This window comes from Corythoichthys intestinalis, chromosome 8, assembly GCF_030265065.1.
Source record: "Corythoichthys intestinalis isolate RoL2023-P3 chromosome 8, ASM3026506v1, whole genome shotgun sequence".
Classification (NCBI taxonomy): domain Eukaryota; kingdom Metazoa; phylum Chordata; class Actinopteri; order Syngnathiformes; family Syngnathidae; genus Corythoichthys; species Corythoichthys intestinalis.
The window spans coordinates 27989424-28009000 of NC_080402.1; the positions used below are offsets into that span (position 1 = coordinate 27989424).

At 38.5% G+C, this 19577-nt stretch overlaps 1 protein-coding gene across 7 annotated transcripts in view; it reads right to left on the reverse strand.

Moving 5' to 3' along the window:
- Positions 1-19577, reverse strand: part of grin2bb (glutamate receptor, ionotropic, N-methyl D-aspartate 2B, genome duplicate b) — a 260728-nt gene that overhangs the window by 31994 nt on the left and 209157 nt on the right. For all 7 annotated transcript variants that reach the window (XM_057844335.1, XM_057844330.1, XM_057844334.1 and 4 more), the window contains 4 exons: positions 12668-12782; positions 12390-12595; positions 4650-4821; positions 344-497 (listed from right to left, as the gene is read on the reverse strand). In XM_057844335.1, coding sequence (XP_057700318.1) covers positions 344-497; positions 4650-4821; positions 12390-12595; positions 12668-12782 — 647 coding nt within the window. The remainder of the gene's footprint in view (positions 1-343; positions 498-4649; positions 4822-12389; positions 12596-12667; positions 12783-19577) is intronic.

The following is a 19577-nucleotide window of genomic DNA, read 5'->3' on the forward strand; positions in this document are numbered from 1 at the left end:
GTATATGATAATTTGATACTGAAATTCAAGTCCTGCTAAGCCTAAAATTGTCTGAACAATAAATACAGTATAAATTGCTTGCACAGACACAAACAAAAATTAATTCACTTTTCCTTCTATTACTACTGTAATGCCGGCTACCTGAAAAAAAAAGGCAACACGCTGTTACCAAAGCATTAGTTTTTCCACTAGACAAGGCTGCGGCCTTACTGAATGTAACACCTACCCTAACTTCAACAGTGTTCCTCAACCAAAATATTACACCAAGTTAATATTTTTTTTAAATCTTTGATCTGAGCACACAAACAGTTTTCATCATTTCGTTTCTCTCTTGTCCTCTCACCTAAGAAGGCAGAGGGTGACACGGTCCCGTTGCTACGGGAAACCATGACGCTGATTCCCGTTTCAATGAATGGCACGGAGAAGTCGATGACCTCAGACCTCTCCTCGTTGATGGTAAGAGAGCCCACAGCCATGTGAGCATTTTTAAGCACGACCTAGCGCACACACAGACACGGAGGAAGAAGCGGTCAGTGAATGCAATGCAGAGTAGAAGAACTCGATGTGATGAAGAACTGCAGAAGGGGAAAAAAAGATGATCACTTTGAATAGTAACCTTGAGCATGACCACCAAAGGAGTATGTTCAGATATATTCAACCTGAAGTTCTTTCACTCATGGCTATGAATGAATTTAAAACAGACATGTTGCTAATCTATGCACTGTTCCATTACCACTCTGCCATCATCTTCTGTACATCGTGATGTACAGTAGATCTAGTATTTTACAACAATAGCGCATTTACATTTCTGAAGGGATTAATTAATTTGTATTTTGAATTTCAAGCCACACACCTTAACAAAAGTGATAGCTTGATAATGTCTCAAATTGTGTGTAATGTGCTCCACACAAAGGAGGGACATGTGTTTGATGATGTGAAATAGGCAAAAGCCTGAGAGATGCTTTAATTAAGCCTATCTAAAATGTAAATTCCTGAGGGCACAATGACAACCTCTTCCTGGCTGTGGTATCAACAACAAACATCTGTAAATGGAGAGAATGACTAGAAAGAATGAGAAATACAAGACACCCAGCAAAAGGCAGCCTAAATGAAGATACTTGGCTGTTCATTGCTTTTTATTATTAAAAAAAACCCCACAATAAACGAATTAATTTCCTTGTGTAGCTCTTTCTCAGGAACACGGAAATCTTTATAGAATCATATTAGTGTACAATGTTGCTAATGATGAGGCTGGTGTGACAAAGCACACATTATTTGGGGTTTCAAATGTATGACTACATCCTCAAGGTTTGTCGTGTTCATGCAGGTACAGTGGTATGAAAAAGTATCGGAACATTTTGGAATTTCTCACATTTCTGCATAAAATCACCATCAAATATGATCAGATCTTTGTCAAAATCACACAGATGAAAATACAATTTCTGCTTTAACCAAAACCACCCAAACATGGGTTCTCATATTTTAATGAGAATAGCATGCAAACAACAACAGAAGGATGAAAAATAAATAAGTGAACCCTCTGCTAAAGGAGACTTAAAGAGCAATTGAAACCAATTTTTAACCAAACATTTTAAGTCAGGTGTTTTCCCAATCACTGATGAGTGATTTAAAGCTGCCCTGCCTACTATAAAACACACACCGGGTAAGAATTGTCTTGATGAGAAGCATTGTCTGATGTGCATCATGGCTCGGTCAAAAGAGCTGTCTGAAGACCTGCGTTCAAGGATTGCTGATTTGTATAAAACTGGGAAAGGATACAAAAACATCTCTAAAAGTCTGGATGTTCATCAATCGACAGTCAGAGAAGTTGTCTACAAATGGAGAGAGTTTGGCACTGAATATTGAATGGTGATATATCGTGATACTTTGTATCCCAAAAGGTTATCGATCTGCTCCTGCCTGTTTGGCACATCATGGCTCGGTCAAAAGAGCTGTCTGAAGACCTGCGTTCAAGGATTGCTGATTTGTATAAAACTGGGAAAGGATACAAAAACATCTCTAAAAGTCTGGATGTTCATCAATCGACAGTCAGAGAAGTTGTCTACAAATGGAGAGAGTTTGGCACTGTTGCTTTTGGGGTGTGACAAAATATTGAAATGGTGATATATCGTGATAGTTTGTATCCCAAAAGGTTATCGATCTGCTCCTGCCAAGAATCGAGATATCATTTTAAAAAGGTGTCGATGTTTCCACCACAGGTCACCATCTTCCCAGTGCCTTTGCCTGACATGCAGCCCTATATCATCAAGGACTGAGGGAATTTTGATGTATTCTTCAGGCAACCATCTTTGTAAATCTCACTGGAACAGCACCAAACAAAAGTTCCAGCATCATCATCTTGTCAAGAGTCAAGAATCTGCATTGGAAGAGGTGTCAAGAGTCGTGAATCTGCATTGGACAAGGGGATGATGCTGGAACTTTTGTTTGGTGCTGTTCCAGTAAGACCTTAAATGGCCCAAAATGACCTAATTGCCTGGCATTGACTGCCACTGACAGCCATAGACGTTCAATCCATTTGAAGTGGGAGGGATGGCAGCGAATGGACGAATGTTCATTCGCTTCCACCCTCCCAGTTCAAATGGATTGGACGTCTACTAGTGATAAACTAATTCCAATTCACACTAGAAGCTTGTTTTTCTATTTATTAGTTGGTTGTAGAATATCCTAGAATAATTTCCTGACCAATGTATCGATAATCGCTGTATCGCCATATCGTCAGATCATCGTTATCGTGAGCTTTGTATCGCAAATCGTATTGTATCGTGAGGTACCAAGAGGTTCCCACTCCTCGTTGCTTCTCTCCCAAGGATAGGCCGTCCACCAAAGATGGCGCCAAGAGTTTAGCGCAGAATACTCAGAAAGGCGAAAAAGAACCCTACAGTGTCTGCTAAAGACTTACAGAAATCACTGGCTCAGTCCAATATCTCTGTGCACATATCAACTATATGTGAAACAATGGCCAACAATGATGTTCATGGGAGGACTCCACGGAGGAAGCCACTGCTGTCTTAAAAACATTGTGGCTTGTTTAATGTTCGCAAAAAGGCACTTGGACACTTTGCAGAAGTTTGAAATCAAAGTTGAATTGTTTGGGAGTAACACATAACGTCATGTGTGGAGGTAAAATGGAACAGTTTACCAACATCAACGCCTCATCTGCACTGTGAAGCATGGTGGAGGGAGCATCATGATTTGGGGCTGTTTTGCTGCCTCAGGGCCTGGACAACTTGCAATCATTCATGGAAGAATAAATTCAAAAGTTTTTCAGGATGTTTCACAAGAAAACCTGAGGCCGTCTGTCACACAGTTGAAGCTAAAAAGAGGATGGATGCTGCAACAAGACAATGATCCAAAACACAGAAGTAAATCAACTTCAGAATGGTTTCAGAAGAACAAAATACACATTCTGGAGTGGCCAATTCAGTACTTGAACCCCATTGAGATGCTGTGGCATGACCTGAAGACAGCAATACATGCCAGACATACCCAGAATCTGACTGAACTACAGCAGTTTTGTAGAGAAGACCGTGCCAAGATTAGTCCTGATTGATGTGCCAGACTGATCTGCAGCTACAAGACGCGTCTGGTTGAAGTTATTGCTGTCAAAGGGTGGGCCACAAAATATTAAAAGTGATGGTTCACTTGTTTCCCCCCATCTGTCATTGTGTGCAAACTATCCTCATTAAAATATAAAAACCTATAAATGTTTGGGTGATTTTAGTTAAAGCAGTTTTTTCATCTGTGTGATTTTGACAAAGATCACATTTGATGGGGATTTTATGCAGAAATGAGAGATATTCCAAAAGGTTCAGATATTTTTTCATACCAGAGTATCGTCAATGATCATTATATTACAAGTATATTCAAATGTATTTTACCCCCACACACATACAACAATTCAACAGATTAATAAATTGAGGTGTGAAAACAGTTTTAGCGACCACAAGGTATTTAAAAAAAACTAAGATGTTAAACTCAAGATAATTTTAGTTTTCGGGATAAGGCATAACATCCAGTCGCAATGAAAAAATGTCAGAATAATTTAAACATAGCAAAAAAAAGAGTCAATGTATTTTTGAGAAAAGTCAATCAAAATACACTAACAGATTTGGGAACAGCAAAAAAAAAAAAAAAAAAAAAAAAAGAAAAAAAATCAGAGGAAAGCAAATTAGGAGACGGGAGTCGTCTTGAAAATTTGAGAAGTATTCTGAGCCTATTTAATTCACTTTGGCTAGAACATGTACACAAACATTCATTCTTTATTCACTTATTGTAAAAAATATGATTTGTGTATGCAATTTTTTTTCATATTACAAATGTTGTCTATTAAAATAAAAAGTTTTTAGGCACAATATTGAAACTTTTTTATTTGAGTAAATTTCTCTTAAAACTTGGAATTGCAATGGTGTATCCTATGATTATTGCATTGAAACAATATAACTTAATCCCTATCCCCATGTTGCATAGTCATTGTTGAAAAACAATGACCACATATTTTTTGTTTTGGGAAAATTATAAATCACACTATTAAAGTAAAGTTAAAAAAAACATATATATATATATATATATTTTTTAAATTAATTAGTGGTGAGTTTATTCTCCTAACAATACAATATAAAAATCCTCACCTCTCCAACCATGCCATTCCACGTCCCGTTCACCTTCTTGCCATGTTTACCATTAGTAACCAGGTAGAGGTCGTACGTGAACTTCACCGCCTTGGCGATCTTCTTCAGGATGTCGATGCAAAAACCTTTACAGCAGCGCTTGATGTAGATGCCCGAATCGCCCGTCTGGTTGCTAACAGGTGAAATGCAAAAAGAGTAGGACTTAAAATGTAATTTTTCAATATTGTTAACAGTTTCATGCATAGGATGGGTCAAAATAGGACTCGGTTCAAGTATTTTATCTGTGTTTTTATTTGGTTGTAATCATATTTGCAAGTTAAATAATTCTGCAGACAGTAGGTTTTTGAAATTGATCACAGTGTGACATCACGATTTATGATGCAAATACTTGCCCTCTGCGCCCCTTCAAAACGAGATCGCCAAGGAGGCCACTTCCTGGATTAAATTGAGCCGACTCAAACATAGCATACAAATAATGTTTTTAAATATATACTAGGGCTGTCAAACGATTAAAAATTTTAATTGAGTTAATCACAGCTTAAAAATTAATTAATTCGCAATTCAAACCATCTCTAAAATATGCCATATTTTTCTGTAAATTATTGTTGGAATGGAAAGATAAGACACAAGACGGACATATGCATTCAACATACTGTACATAAGTAGTGTATTTGTTTATTATAACAATAAATCTACAAGATGGCATAAACATTATTAACATTCTTTCTGTTAAAGGAATCCATGGATAGAAAGACTTGTAGTTCTTAAAAGATAAATGTGAATAACAGTTATAGTAATTTTATATTAAAACCCCTCTTAATGTTTTAGTTTTAACCAAGCAGGGTGAGGCAGCATTTAGTTATTATGCTCCTCACCTCTGGAACAAGTTACCTGGTCTGAAATATGCTCAAACTGTTAGCTCTTTTAAATCAGGGCTAAAAACGCTTTTGTTTAGCACTGCATATCCATAACTGGCTATATATTTCAATCTACCTGCTTTCTATTCCTCTTGTGCTTATCTCCATTGCTGATTTCAATTATTATTATTAGTAGTAGTTTTTGTTATATTTTTGTTTTATTTTTATTTATTCTATTTGTGATTAAATGTAATCTTTTGTCTTGGTTTTTACGTTGTATTGATTTAAATGTGATTTTTATGATCTTCATGTGATGTAAAGCACTTTGAATTGCCTTGTGTTGAATTGTGCTATATAAATAAATTTGCCTTGCCTTGAATAAAATTTGTAAAATTTTCAATCAAAAAATAAACTAATAGCTCGCCATTGTTGACGTCGCCGAGCGGGACGTCACATGGGCTCCCTGCCGTTCTTCCACAGTGGTTTTAACTACGTAAGGTAGTGATTAAAATACACCACAAGGTGTCAATGGCGAGTTTTAAATTAATTAGAGATCTAGCCAAGGCAAAGTTTGAGTAAGTTTTATGTGTATTTTGCATATCTATTTTGATTGGGAATGCCAGTTCTCTTTGTATTGAGTGCTTTTCTTTTAGTGAACTTTTTTTTTTTTGAGAGATAGGAATATGATTTTTTTTGTTTTGGTGCTTTCACTTAATTATACTGTAGCGACTTAACTGTTCAGCCCAAATGCATGATGGGAAGTTGGGCAACCATGACTGTCAGTGGTGGCTGCAAATGGTATATCTTCTCTGCGTTGAGTTCAATACTGGGTGTTAAGAAAAAAATCATCTCTTTCTTCCCCACGTCGCCCGCTACAGTAGATTTGTCTGTTGTGAACGAGTTGCCAAAGCTTATGCCAGTAAAAGGCGCGGTCCAATGAACACCTGTGTCCACTTGCATTTCACTGCCGTTTTAGCTCTCAATATGCAAAAACGGCGACATAACAATCTGTTTGAGGCAATGCATGAGCGGATAATTCTGTGCATGCGTTAAATGCGTCACATATTTTAACATGATGAAGTACAAAAATTAATAACCGCCCGTTAACGTGATAAATTTGACAGCACTAATATATACATGATCATTTGTTGTTGTTCAGTACAATACAATTGTCGCAAGACCAGATCCTGTCAGTTGTCACTTTTATGTAAATGTATGTGTGTCCTGACAGACATACAGAAACCTGCATGGAACCCCGCTGATGCAGTATGAAGTTAGTAATTTTACTTTTTTATATTTGTGAAATAGTGAAGCTTGGTGTCATTTAAGAATAATTTAGTCCGTGTTCCGTCGATGTGTCAAAGTCACCACATACATTGCAAACTTCCACGAGCTTACCACCGACACACCCCGGCCACCGAAGTCCAATCAGGGCAAATTGTATTCAAATTAGATTCAGTATACTGCAATATTTATGACAAACCGCACATCTGCAGAAGAGCGCCAAATGGACCAACTATAGTAGCTTGAAAAATAACATTCTGGGCAGGGGCAGAACTTAGGTGAGTGCTGAGGATGCAACTGCACCCTGGCTCGAGTATCTAAGGAGCCCAGTTTGCTGGCGTAAAGTGAGCGTGGCTGGGTGAGGGGAGGGTCAAACAGAAAGATAGGATGGTGCGCGGATATCTAATATAGTGTTAAGTGTAGAAATATCTGCCAGTTGGCTGGGGGGGCCGGCAAAAAATGTTTTGAGAGACCCGCGAATCACTCGCCACTAGCACCCCTACAACCTCCCCGGAGGATCATCCACTAGAGGGGGTCACGTTTATGCTCGTCGCACCTGGGCCCTGCTCACATTTGTTCCGCCACTGATTATGGGTACTCAAAGCAAATTCTTGTGTAAACCTAGTAAAATGTCATTCATGGTTATTAAAAAATACCGTGAAAAAGTAAAACTGCCACTTTAAAATAGTACAAAAAAGTGTAACAGTAAGTTTTGATATTTGTTTGAATTACAGTATAGTAAAAATGGCTAGAGAGAAAGACTGCATGTACTGAACTGCACAAATTTCAATTCTGATGAATGTGATGCATTAATGTGGTAAAGTAATGAATAAAATACGTCAAGAGCCGGGGAACTGATAAGTGAAAATAGTGGCTCAACTCACTAGTCATACAAATGCAAAGCTGCACTCGAGGAATGCAATGTTTCCTTTCAATAGTAATGCCGCATGTTAGAAGCAGGTGTCAAGCAAAGGGCAAGTATGTTTGATTGTCCTCTTTAAAGTTATATGTATGCACAAAGAGACCTCAAGTCAAAAGTCATGGGGCCATGAATTCAAATCATGCATGTGAACCACTCTCATGATTACCGAAGGGCTGTAATATATTCCATAAATCATGCAATAATGAGAACACAAGGGAGTATCTGTCTATGACCAAGGCTGTGACCATACTCTTCTTGTAGGTGACTGTGTGAATGTTTTAGTCCTGACTTTACACAGAGTTGCTATGTAGATCACGGAGAATCCAGCATACTGTGGTACAGAAAGTTATATTTGAGAGCAATTGTTTTGCCCTTGTGCATATCAGTTTGTGATAACTGAGTATTAGTTGATTTTTGTTGTCTTCTGAACCCTCCAAGAAAAGTATCACACAGTGATCACTGAAGTGAGTGAGTCAAATACAAAGCTGCCATCAATTTTTTGGGAGATCCAGATAAGTTTCGGGATACACGAGTTTTGCATCAATTTTTGTTAATTTGTGGTTATGTTGAGTTTATGTGATTAATTGTTAAACTATGGCTTGCTACCACAAGTGGTGGGGGTGCGCATTCAAGTTGTATGCATTTGCATAATGTTAAAGTGGCAGAATTGTACAAAGTACAGTAAAATTATTTTTATATTTAAATACAATCCATATATTTAAAATGGATTATTTAGGTGCAATTTTTATTCAACTGTTGTGCGAATGTGCAAATCATTAACATAGAATCATTATTTACTGTAAGTGCCTATAGTGCCCTATGTTATAGTGACTTAAGACAATCTTTAATATTGTAAGACCGTGCAGAGGGAGCTGATTAGATGAATTGCAGAATTAGGCATTCAATTCAAAATTCAAAATTGCAACTGCTCCCTTATTATTGGATGGATCACAATGAAATTTGGTACGAGTTTTTTGAGGATCGATCCTCAGAGCCTGGTATATGTATTTTTTTGTCTCAGGGCTGATCATACTAAATAATTACGACTTCTTGTTGCCTGTAGTTTCCACATTAGCCACTAGAGGAAGCCGGGCGGTCGTATTGCATTTTGAACTTGTTAGCAATGTTGGTCAAACAAATCAACCTACAAGAGCTTACAATTGGATTTAATTCAGAGAAAGTAAAACATAGACTTCACTATCAGTTGACAGGAAACGGGGTGCGGGGCCTCTCCGGAGAGGGCCTATTTTCAAAAACCAAAGCCGGTAGCAACCTAAAACCAAAACAGGTACCTCCCTTAGGCATATATGAGTCACCATGAGCTGCGACATTAAAATATTCAAGCTCGTTCTCTAATAAAATCCTAATTAATTATTTTTAATATAAGTAAAACAAAACTTTTAAATGGCTATAAAATTCTCAATTTTTTATGCTAGATGCCCAAAATTTCAAAATGCTGAGATAATCATCTACATTTTCAGGATCAATAGCAATATTTAACATACTATTAACAAGTTTTTGCCCAAAATAATATTTACTATTAAGTTAAATTTTGACATGTTTTCAACAGCTAATAAATCACTCAATTTTCACATCGGAAACTTAATAATTGAGGAAAGCATGCAGAATCATCTTAATTTTACTCAACAAAAGCAAATTTTGCATTTTTCTATATACAATCACAACTTGTTTAGGTTGAATACCGATGTCACTATGGCCTCAGCACGTCTTGCCGGCTATCTGACCCCCTTCGTTTTTAGATTGAAATGTTACATAAAATAAAACACGTCAAAGCCTTTTTTTTTTTTTTTTTTGTATGGATGCAGGAATGTCTAAATTAGTAGTTGTTTTTTGCCCAAAAACAACAGGCAGTTGGCCGAAAATTATTGGATTATTTGAATGTAAAGTTACGCTATTGTGTATGGATACAACGTGCAACATGGCGGCCATCACAAAACAAAGAGCTTTTAAGTTGAAATTTTTTGTATATAAATGCGTAAATCCCGGAATTTCTATAGATATGAACGTAAAACAGTCTAGATCAGGGGTCCCCAACGACCGGGCCGCGGACCGGTACCATACCGTGGCGCTTTTGGTACCGGGCCGCGCAGAAATAATAATTTATTAACGACTGCATTCTGGCCGATTGACTTTGGCCTGTGCTGCTTAACACATCAATATCCCTGTCTACTCTAGATATACATACAACTACAGGATAGGAGGTTGTCATAGAAATGCGTTGATTGGACTGTTAGCACTACATCTTGTTTTGTATATCTATGTGTGCTTGGCCTCGATAATAATGTATGATGTAGGTCGTCGCCCATCACATTTGTTCCCGGAAATAATTAGCCCCCACACTAGAATGACTGAAAAACAGTCATCTTTGGACAGATTTTTTTTACGGGGAAAAGGGAACCTGATGAGCCTAAAACCTCGAAGAAAACAAAATCTATTCTAATTCCCAATCACTAAAGACCCACAAACTGCGAAGGAGTGGATTCGTGACCCATATTTGAATAAACTGAGTTATTCGAGCATGTCTGTGCAACAGGAATATCAGCTTGTAGAGATCGCAAATGACGGCTACCTTAAAAGTAGACAACAACTCTACCGAGGTTCTGGATTAAAGCCATTTCGGAATACCCTGACATCACTAAGAGAGCACTGAAACTGTGCTACAATTTCCAACATCGTATCTTTGTGAAACGGGCTTCTCTCACTCTCCCATCTCGGGACCATCTCATCGCAACGAAACAAGCTCAGGCCTCCCACTGATTCAGCAGGTGAGTTGTATTTTCCTCGCACTTAACACAACGGGGCTAAAAACAAATGCTATTTTATATTTGCTGTATTTTTCTGCCGCACATTGCTGTGGTTCTGACAAATTTGGCATGCGCGTAACGTTAAAAATGACCGCGAATACAGCGATTCCAGAGTATGCACTACAAACTTTCTTTAAAGAAAGGAATATTAACTTACGTTTGCCATGTTAGTGGCACACAACAACTGCACGCAGCTCTTTCACTTAACGACTTCGCCGTGTCGTTAAGCATTAACTTACGCCATTTTCGTGTTGCACATGTATGTTTATGATGTAAATAGTTTTAGCACCGTTGGGAGAGTCAAACTGAATATAAAAGAGGGCTTTTTTTCAACGCCACAAAAGCTTTGGGAGCAAAATTTTATCAGGGTGCAAAATTTGACAGAACACCGGTCCGTGAAAAAAAAGACCCAAATCACAGCGGTCCGTGTTGCAAAATAGGTTGGGAACCCCTGGTCTAGATTCTTAGTTAAAAGCAGAAAACCTGGGCAGTTATAATTCATTTTACGTAAATATTTCAAGCTAACGTTTGGCAATTTTTTCCCCATTCATTTAATTTCCAAGTGCGTGCATGGTGCTATTTTATATAAAAATTGCCGTGACTCAACCAAATCACTCTTGAGACACTCCTGCCTGCTTGTAGGCACTAAAACTTTCGTCATGTTTCCACCTAAATCTGGCGTTAGAACCAGCTTGAGTTTGAGTTTATCGCAGTGTAAGCTGCCACATAGCTCTGCCTGGCCTGGTCCCCTACGGCAGGGGTCCCCAACCTTTTTTGCACCACGGACCGGTGTTATTTGGGTCTTTTTTTTCACGGACCGGTGTTCTGACAAATTTTGCAACCCATCAAAAATGGCAACAATGCGGTTCTGCGCATGCGCGTAACGTTAAAAATAGCCGCAAAATGCGCAAATGCAGCGATTCCAAAGTAAACACTACAAACTTTCTTGAAAGAAAGGAATATTAACTTACGTTTGATCATGGAAGGACTTGTAGAAAAGTTCTCCTCAGATTCATCCTGCCATGTAAGCTTCACACAACAGCTGCACACCGCGCTCACCATTAACGACTTCGCCTTGTCGTTAAACATTAATTAAGAAGCCCGCTTCACAAAGATACGATGTTGGAAATTGTAACAAGGTTTTCAACGCTCTTGTCGCGATGTCAGGATATTCCAGAATGACTTTAATCCAGAACCTCGGTAGAGTTGTTGTCTCAAATGTACGTTTAATAAGGTCGCCGTCATTTGCGATCTCTCTGTTTATTCACAAACGGGTCACGAATCCACTCCTTCGCAGTTCGTGGGTCTTCGAGGTTGTAGGCTCGTCAGGTGCCCTTTTCGCCGTAAAAATATCCTTTTCGCCGTAAAAATATTTCCAAAGACGTCTGTTTTCCTGTTATCTTCGCTGGTGTGGGGGCTAATTATTTCCGGGAACAAATGTGCTGCGCCGCGGCCTAGTAATACGCTATTATCGAGGACAAGCGCACATAGATATATTATATACACAAACAAGATGTACTGCTAGCAGTCCAATCAATGGACTTCTATGACAACATTGTAATCTATCCCGTAGTATTATATCTAGAGTAGAAAGAGATATTGGTGTGTTAAGCAGGGGCACAGGGTTAATTCGGCCAGAATGCGGTCGTTATTAAATTATTTTTTTCTTTGCGGCCCGGCGCAAATGCGCCACGAACCGGTACCGATCCGCGGCCCGGCAGATGGGGACCCCTGCCCTACGGGAAGCCTTGGCGTAGTGTTTGTAGGAGCTGTCTCGTCAACTGACGGTGAAGTCTATGGGTAAAAATATTTCTAAAAATTAACAACCACTTGTAACGGTGACCTCTCTCACATGGATTTGAGTTGTTTACGACAAGGCACGGTGTTCCTCATGCAGGTGCCGCTGAGCGGGTCCACATCCTCCACAATGACAAATGGCGCCTCCTCCAGTGTGACGATGGACAGGTGGTCCTCGTGCTCTGCAGCAGGCGGGTATAATGCGAAGCGAGGCCACACGTGGTAGTTCATGGACAGAGAGCCCTTCTCCCACTTGCCCACCTGCGACAAATGACACGGTATGATTGGTGGGACTTTTGGAAAGAGAGGACGCAAGTCAAACACTATATTTACCCTGTCCCACTGTCGGTCCTTGTCGAGCAGGATGATGACCAGTTTGGGGAAAATCTGGTGGCCCTCCTCGCTGAATGACAGGTTCCGCCCTTCAAACGTCACATTCATGATGTACCTGATAATTACATTGCAAAGTTCAGAAATGTGTGTGGGCTCGGGAACAAAAATATGCTATTTATTTTCGTAGATTTAGACAAAGAACAAGGTGCAATCAACAGACTGCAGTATCAGCAACAGCAGCTTAGTATCAAGCCGGTAAGTTGGTAGGGAATATCACCATCTAAATTCTGCACCATGTTGCACATCTGTTTGAAATGTGGACAGGCAGACCAGGAAAAAAAAGCAGCCTGTCAAAAAAGATGAGGTTCGGTGGACCAAAACAGTAGCAACTTTCTGAACATTCAAACGGCAACAATGGCATACGAGACACTAAAACCTTTCAGGTCAGGGATTTGTCATGACGTTGACTCTGATATGACTCCTCTCAAATATGCTGAGAGACAAAATGTGTATTTGATGATTCCTGATCATGCAGATTATTGCATTATACATAATATCTTTTCATCTTTATTCTCCATTTTTCCAACTTATTTTTGCTTACTTTCTGATGCTGATAAACTAAGCCAGTCCTCTATCTGTTCCCACCACTCACAAAGTATCAACAATAGTAAAGATAATCACATCAAAGTACTATAAAAATGTGAACGCACATACAGTGGGGCAAATAAGTATTTAGTCAACCACTAATTGTGCAAGTTCTCCCACTTGAAAATATTAGAGAGGCCTGTAATTGTCAACGATGTATTATTGTGTGCATTTGGTTTGTGTAGTGAGCATATCGGTTTGTTATTTTGGTCACGTTTGGTATTATGAGTTAGTTATTATAAACCCGTGTCCGAAAAGTTTTGCGACTTGCTGTTTGCTATGTTCAAGTACACTGAGCACATGTCTAAACAAATTCTTCATATCAGCATCCACTAGTAGATTTCTTTAGGACTCAGTCTGGATGACATTCACTAATTAACCTTACAGTGGGGCAAATAAGTATTTAGTCAACCACTAATTGTGCAAGTGCACCCACTTGAAAATATTAGCGAGGCCTGTAATTGTAAACATGGGTAAACCTCAACCATGAGAGACAGAATGTGGAAAAAAAACAGAAAATCACATTGTTTGATTTTTAAAGAATTTATTTGCAAATCATGGTGGAAAGTATTTATTTAGTATTTATGTACCAAAAGTTCATCTCAATACTTTGTTATGTACCCTCTGTTGGCAATAACGGAGGCCAAGCATTTTCTGTAACTCTTCAGAAGCTTTTCATTGTTGCTGGTATTTTGGCCCATTCCTCCATGCAGATCTCCTCTAGAGCAGTGGAGTTTGGAGTGTGACTGACTGAGCTTGTGGACAGGTGTCTTTTATACCGATAATGAGTTAAAACAGGTGCCATTAATAAAGGTAACAAGTGGAGCCTCGTTAGACCTCGTTAGAAGTTAGACCTCTTTGACAGCCAGAAATCTTGCTTGTTTGTAGGTGACCAAATACTTATTTTGATATTTTCTACTCTAATTTGGAAATAAATTATTTAAAAATCAAACAATGTGATTTTCAGTTTTTTTTTTTTTTTCCACATTCTGTCTCTCATGGTTGGGGTTTACCCATGTAGACAATTACAGGCCTCTCTAATCTTTTCAAGTAGGAGAACTTGCACAATTGGTGGATGACTAAATACTTATTTGCCCCACTGTATATAAAGTGGACTATAAGGCAGTACAACAAATATTCATCCTCATTTTCTCTCTAAAGTTGTTCAAAATTTGAGAGTAACCAATGACAACTGGTCGATCGAGGACGTCAGGGTCCTGACTCAGTGTCAGTTTGCTGTGGTCTTTCCTGCTTTCTGTGCTTGGATACACCGTATTTATTGGATCCTTTGTATCCTTCACCTGCTGTTCTTGTTTAACCCTTTCTAGGGAAAGTATTTTTGGTAATAATAATAAAAAAGTTAACCTCATACAGTATTTGGCATCCACGTACGTGAGCATGATATTTGGGTCATGCACTGTAGTAGCATTTATATGGCTTACATGGCTCAAAATGTGATGCTCAAAAATATGGATGCCAAATCCATATATATTGTTTTACTCATTAAACCAAATATATCAGCAAAAAGGCATATTCTAACTGAAGAAAAAGTTAGGAAACCCTACCACCTAATAGCTAGTGTTACCCCCTTTGGCTGAAATAACTTCAGTGAGACGGTTTTTGTAGCCATCAACCAGTATTTGACATCAGTCTGAAGAACGTTTGCCCTACTCCACAACTCTCACGCTTCAAGCTGTGAGATGTTTGAGGGGTTTTCCCTGCTCACAGCTCGTTTCAAGTCACCCCACAGCATCTCAATGGGATTAAGATCTTGGCTTTGACTCGGCCATTCCAGGACTCTCCATTTCTTCCTTTTCAGCCAGTCCTTGGTGGATTTACACGTATGTTTTGGGTCATTGTCATGTTGCAGGGTCCAGTTTCGCTTCAGCTTTAATTTTTTCACAGATGATCTCACATGTTCCTCAAGTGCCCTCTCATACACGACAGAATTCATGGTGGATTCTATGATGGTGAGCTGGCCGGGTCCTGCTGCAGCAAAGCATCCCCAAACCATGACACTTCCACCTCCATGCCTCACAGTTGGTATGGGGTTCTTTTCCTGGAATGCTGTATTGGGTTTATGCCAAACCTGTCCTCTGTTCTGGTGTTCAAAAATTCTATTTTAGATTAATCCGTCCAAACAGCATTATTCCAGAAGTCCTGGTCTTTGTCTACATTCACTCTGGCAAACTTCAGGCTGGCCTTCATGTTCTTCTTGGAGAGCAGTGGCTTCCTCCTTGCACACCTCCCATGAAAGTTAAATTTGTGAAGTCTCTTTCTTATTGTAGAGGCATGCACTTTCACATCAACAGTAGCAAGAGCTTGCTGTAGGTCCCGTGATGACATTTTAGGGTTTTTGGAGACTTCTTTTAGCATCTTGCGGTCTGCTCTCGGGGTGTACTTGCTTGGATGGCCAGACCTGGGCATGTTGGCAGTTGTTTTGAATGTCCACTTGTAGACTATCTTACGGACAGTGGAATGGCTGATTTTATATTCTTTTGAGATCTTTTAAAAATGCCTTACCAGACTCCTCCTCCTTTGATCTCACATTGGTGTTATCTCTCACTATAACAGTCAGGGGGGCACACCAAACTAAAATGTATGGTTTATAAAAGGTAAGCCTTCTTCAAAACACTGGGTAATTAAGTTCTAATCATGTGCACCTGATGTCATACACCTGTGTGTGATTTTAGCCATTTTAAGTGGGATTGAATGTGGGGGTGTCCTAAATGATTCCTCAACAGAAATTGTATTTAATTAAAATTACATTTTACAGAAATTTATAAAAAATCTTTTTTCAGTTTTAATTGTTTAGTTGTATTACTTGAATCTGTCCGTCAAGATTGTTAAAATTGATATAAAATATCCATAAGACCAAATATGTTACAAAACACACAGGCTTCCATAGGGTGTCCTAATTTTTCACATTAATGTATATTATATGACATAATGTATATATGATAAGTAGCACAGAAGATGAATTAAGTCTAGTAAACACAATCACCATCCTTTCAGAGAATATGGGTTCACCCTTTCAGAGAATATGGGTTCAAATTCAGCGTTGGGTGCTATTAACATTTGATGCTTTAGGACATATTAAATATTTTGATTAGTATTGACAAAGTAAAGGCATCTGTAAGAATTTCTTATCCTCTTCAAATTTAGCGTCTTTAATCTGAGCATTATAGAAAAGACAATAGAAACATAGATGGCCTGGACGGGCACATTCTGAAATAAAAACACAAACTTTTTTTTCAAGCCCCGTGTGTTTTATTGCCTGGCTTTATTGCAAACTATTTTGGAGAACCCCAACTTAAATCTTTTAAAAAAAACAAAAATAACAAAGCATTTACCGCAAGGTCACACATGAGATCAAATTCACAAAAAGTACTACAAAGATAAAAAAATTCAATTTAAATGCAGTTTTGTCTGGACAAAAAATGTGTTATCAGATCCCAAATTCCAAGTTGAGCTTGAAACCAGGATGAAAGTATGTGCCTTTGGCAAAGGTGAGATAAGAGAATAGCGGTCAAGATCAGATCAGTGATCAGAAGGAGTTGAAGTACTTATTCCCCTGATTACATGAAAGAAAAGATGCTCCCTGCTAAGCAATCGCTCCAGCTTTTGATTTCTTGCCCGCTGACAAGGATAAGGAGGCCAAAGTTATGAAGGGCAAAAGGTGAAAATTGAAAGAAAGAGCAAGTGTATGTAGCAAAGGCGAAAACATGTGCACGTCTCGTTCTTTTTCTTTTCCCACCGCCTTTCTTCCTCGTTGCAAACTGTGGGCCGTCGTCACCATGGAGACGTTCTGCCTTGGAACACAATCCACTGGAGAAATAAATATCTTGTCTGCATACAAGGAGTACTAAATGTATGAACCCATCATCTCCAAGTGTGAAAAGACAAACACAAGACAATAAATCTATTAAGGAGAGATGAGCAAAGGGCCAAAGATTTAATCACAAGTACCTCCCACTGGTACACTGAGTGGCTCTGAGTAAGATGACTGCGGCTGTATTAATAACACACCTCTCTGTCACACGCTTTCACGCACACGCACACATGGTGAAGTACAGGCCTCCTGCACATTTTGTTATGCCAACACACTAGTTGCATGCAACTGTGCAAACATGGGAGTAGCCTTCTTTCAAAGACCATGAGAAGATCAATTTGCTGCCCTCACCAACATGTGACCTGTGTGCGACATGCGCATGCCAGATGTGGAAACAGTACTCACATTGTACATAAGTAGAACAAATATTGGTATATATATATATATATATATATATATATATATATATATATATATATATATATATATATATATATATATATATATATATATATATATATATATGTGTGTAAATACTGATTTGGATAACTTAGAGTGAAAATAAATTTCTTGCAAATTTGGGTAAAACTTTACAATAAGGGTCCCTTAATTAACATGAGTTAATGCATTTTTAGAAAATAACCAATGTTTAAGTAACATTACAATACATAATATAATTGCATATCTAACAATAATTCATATATTAATTCCCTCCCACTCAAAACGGACCGGATGTCTAATGTTGTCAATGGCAGTCAGTGAGTTCCAGTGGTATGAAAAAGTATCTGAACCTTTTTGAATTTCTCACATGTCTGCATAAAATCACGATCAAATGTGATATGATCTTTGTCAAAATCACATTGATGGAAAAACGGTGTCGGCCAAAACCACCCAAACATTTATAGGTTTTCATATTTTAATGAGGATAGCATGCAAACAATGACAGAGGAGGGAAAAAAGTTAACCCTATGCCTAAGGAGACTAAAAGAGCAATTGAAACTAATTTTTACCAAACAATTTAAGTCAGGTGTGTGCCCAATCACTGATGAATGGTTTAAAGTATTTTTGCTTAAGTTAAAAGTAAAAATTGTCTTGATGAGAAGCATTGTCTGATGTGCATCATGGCTCGGTCATAAGAGCTGTCTGAAGACCTGTGATCAAGGATTATTGATTTTTATAAAGTTGGGAAAGGATACAAAACCATCTCTAAAAGTCAGGATGTTCATCATACGACAGTCAGAGTTGTCTAAAAATGGAGAAAGTTTAGCACTGTTGCTTCTCTCCCAAAGAGTGGCCGTCCACCAAAGATGACGCCAAGAGTTCAGCGCAGAATACTCAGAGAGGTAAAAAAAAAAAGAACCCTAGAGTGTCTGCTAAAGACTTACAGAAATCACTGGCACAGTCCAATATCTCTATGCACACATCAACTATATGTAAAACTATGGCCACGAATGGTAATCATGGAAGCCTCCATTGCTATCTAAAAAAAAGTTGTTGCTCGTTTAATGTTCGCAAAAAGGCACTTGGACACTCCACAGAAGTTTAGGCAAAATATTTTGTGGGCCGATGAAACCAAAGTTGAATTGTTTGGGAGTAACACACAACGTCATGTATGGAGGAAAAATGGAACAGCTCACCAAAACAATTATCTCATCCCCACTGTAAAGCATGGTGGAGAGAGCATCATGATTTGGGGCTGTTTTGCTACCTCAGGGCCTGGACAACTTGCAATCATATTGGAAGAATGAATTCAAAATTTTACCAGGATGTTTTGCAGGAAAACCTGAGGCTGTCTGTCAGACAGTTGAAGGTAAAAATAGGATGGATGCTGCAACAAGACAATGATCCAAAACACAGAAGTAAATTAACTTCCGAATGGTTTCAGAAGAACAAAATACACGTTGTGGAGTGGCCAAGTCAAAGACCAGACTTTAACCCCATTAAAATGCTGTGGCATGACCTACAGACAGTGATTCATGCACGACATCCCAGGAATTTGACTGAACTACAGCAATTTTGGAGAGAACAATGGGCCAAGATTAGTCCTGAACGATGTGTCAGACTGATCTGCAGCTACAGGAAGCATCTGGTTGAAGTTATTGCTGCCAAAGGGGTGGTGTGATGTGATGCTGCACTTACTTATTTTCCCCCCTTCTGTCATTGTGTGCATGCTATCCTCATTAAAATATGAAAACCTATAAATCTTTGGGTGGTTTTAGTTAAAGCAGACACTGTTTTTACATCTATGTGATTTTGACAAAGATCAGATCACATTTGGAGATTTTATGCAGAAATGTGGGAAATTCCAAAAGGTTCAGATACTTTTTCATATGTCTGTAAATGAGTGCTCAGTAAGTAAGTAAATAAAATAATTTGTGTATGAAAGGAACTTGGAAGACCACTTAGAAGACCCCTAAATCTCAGTTGATCATT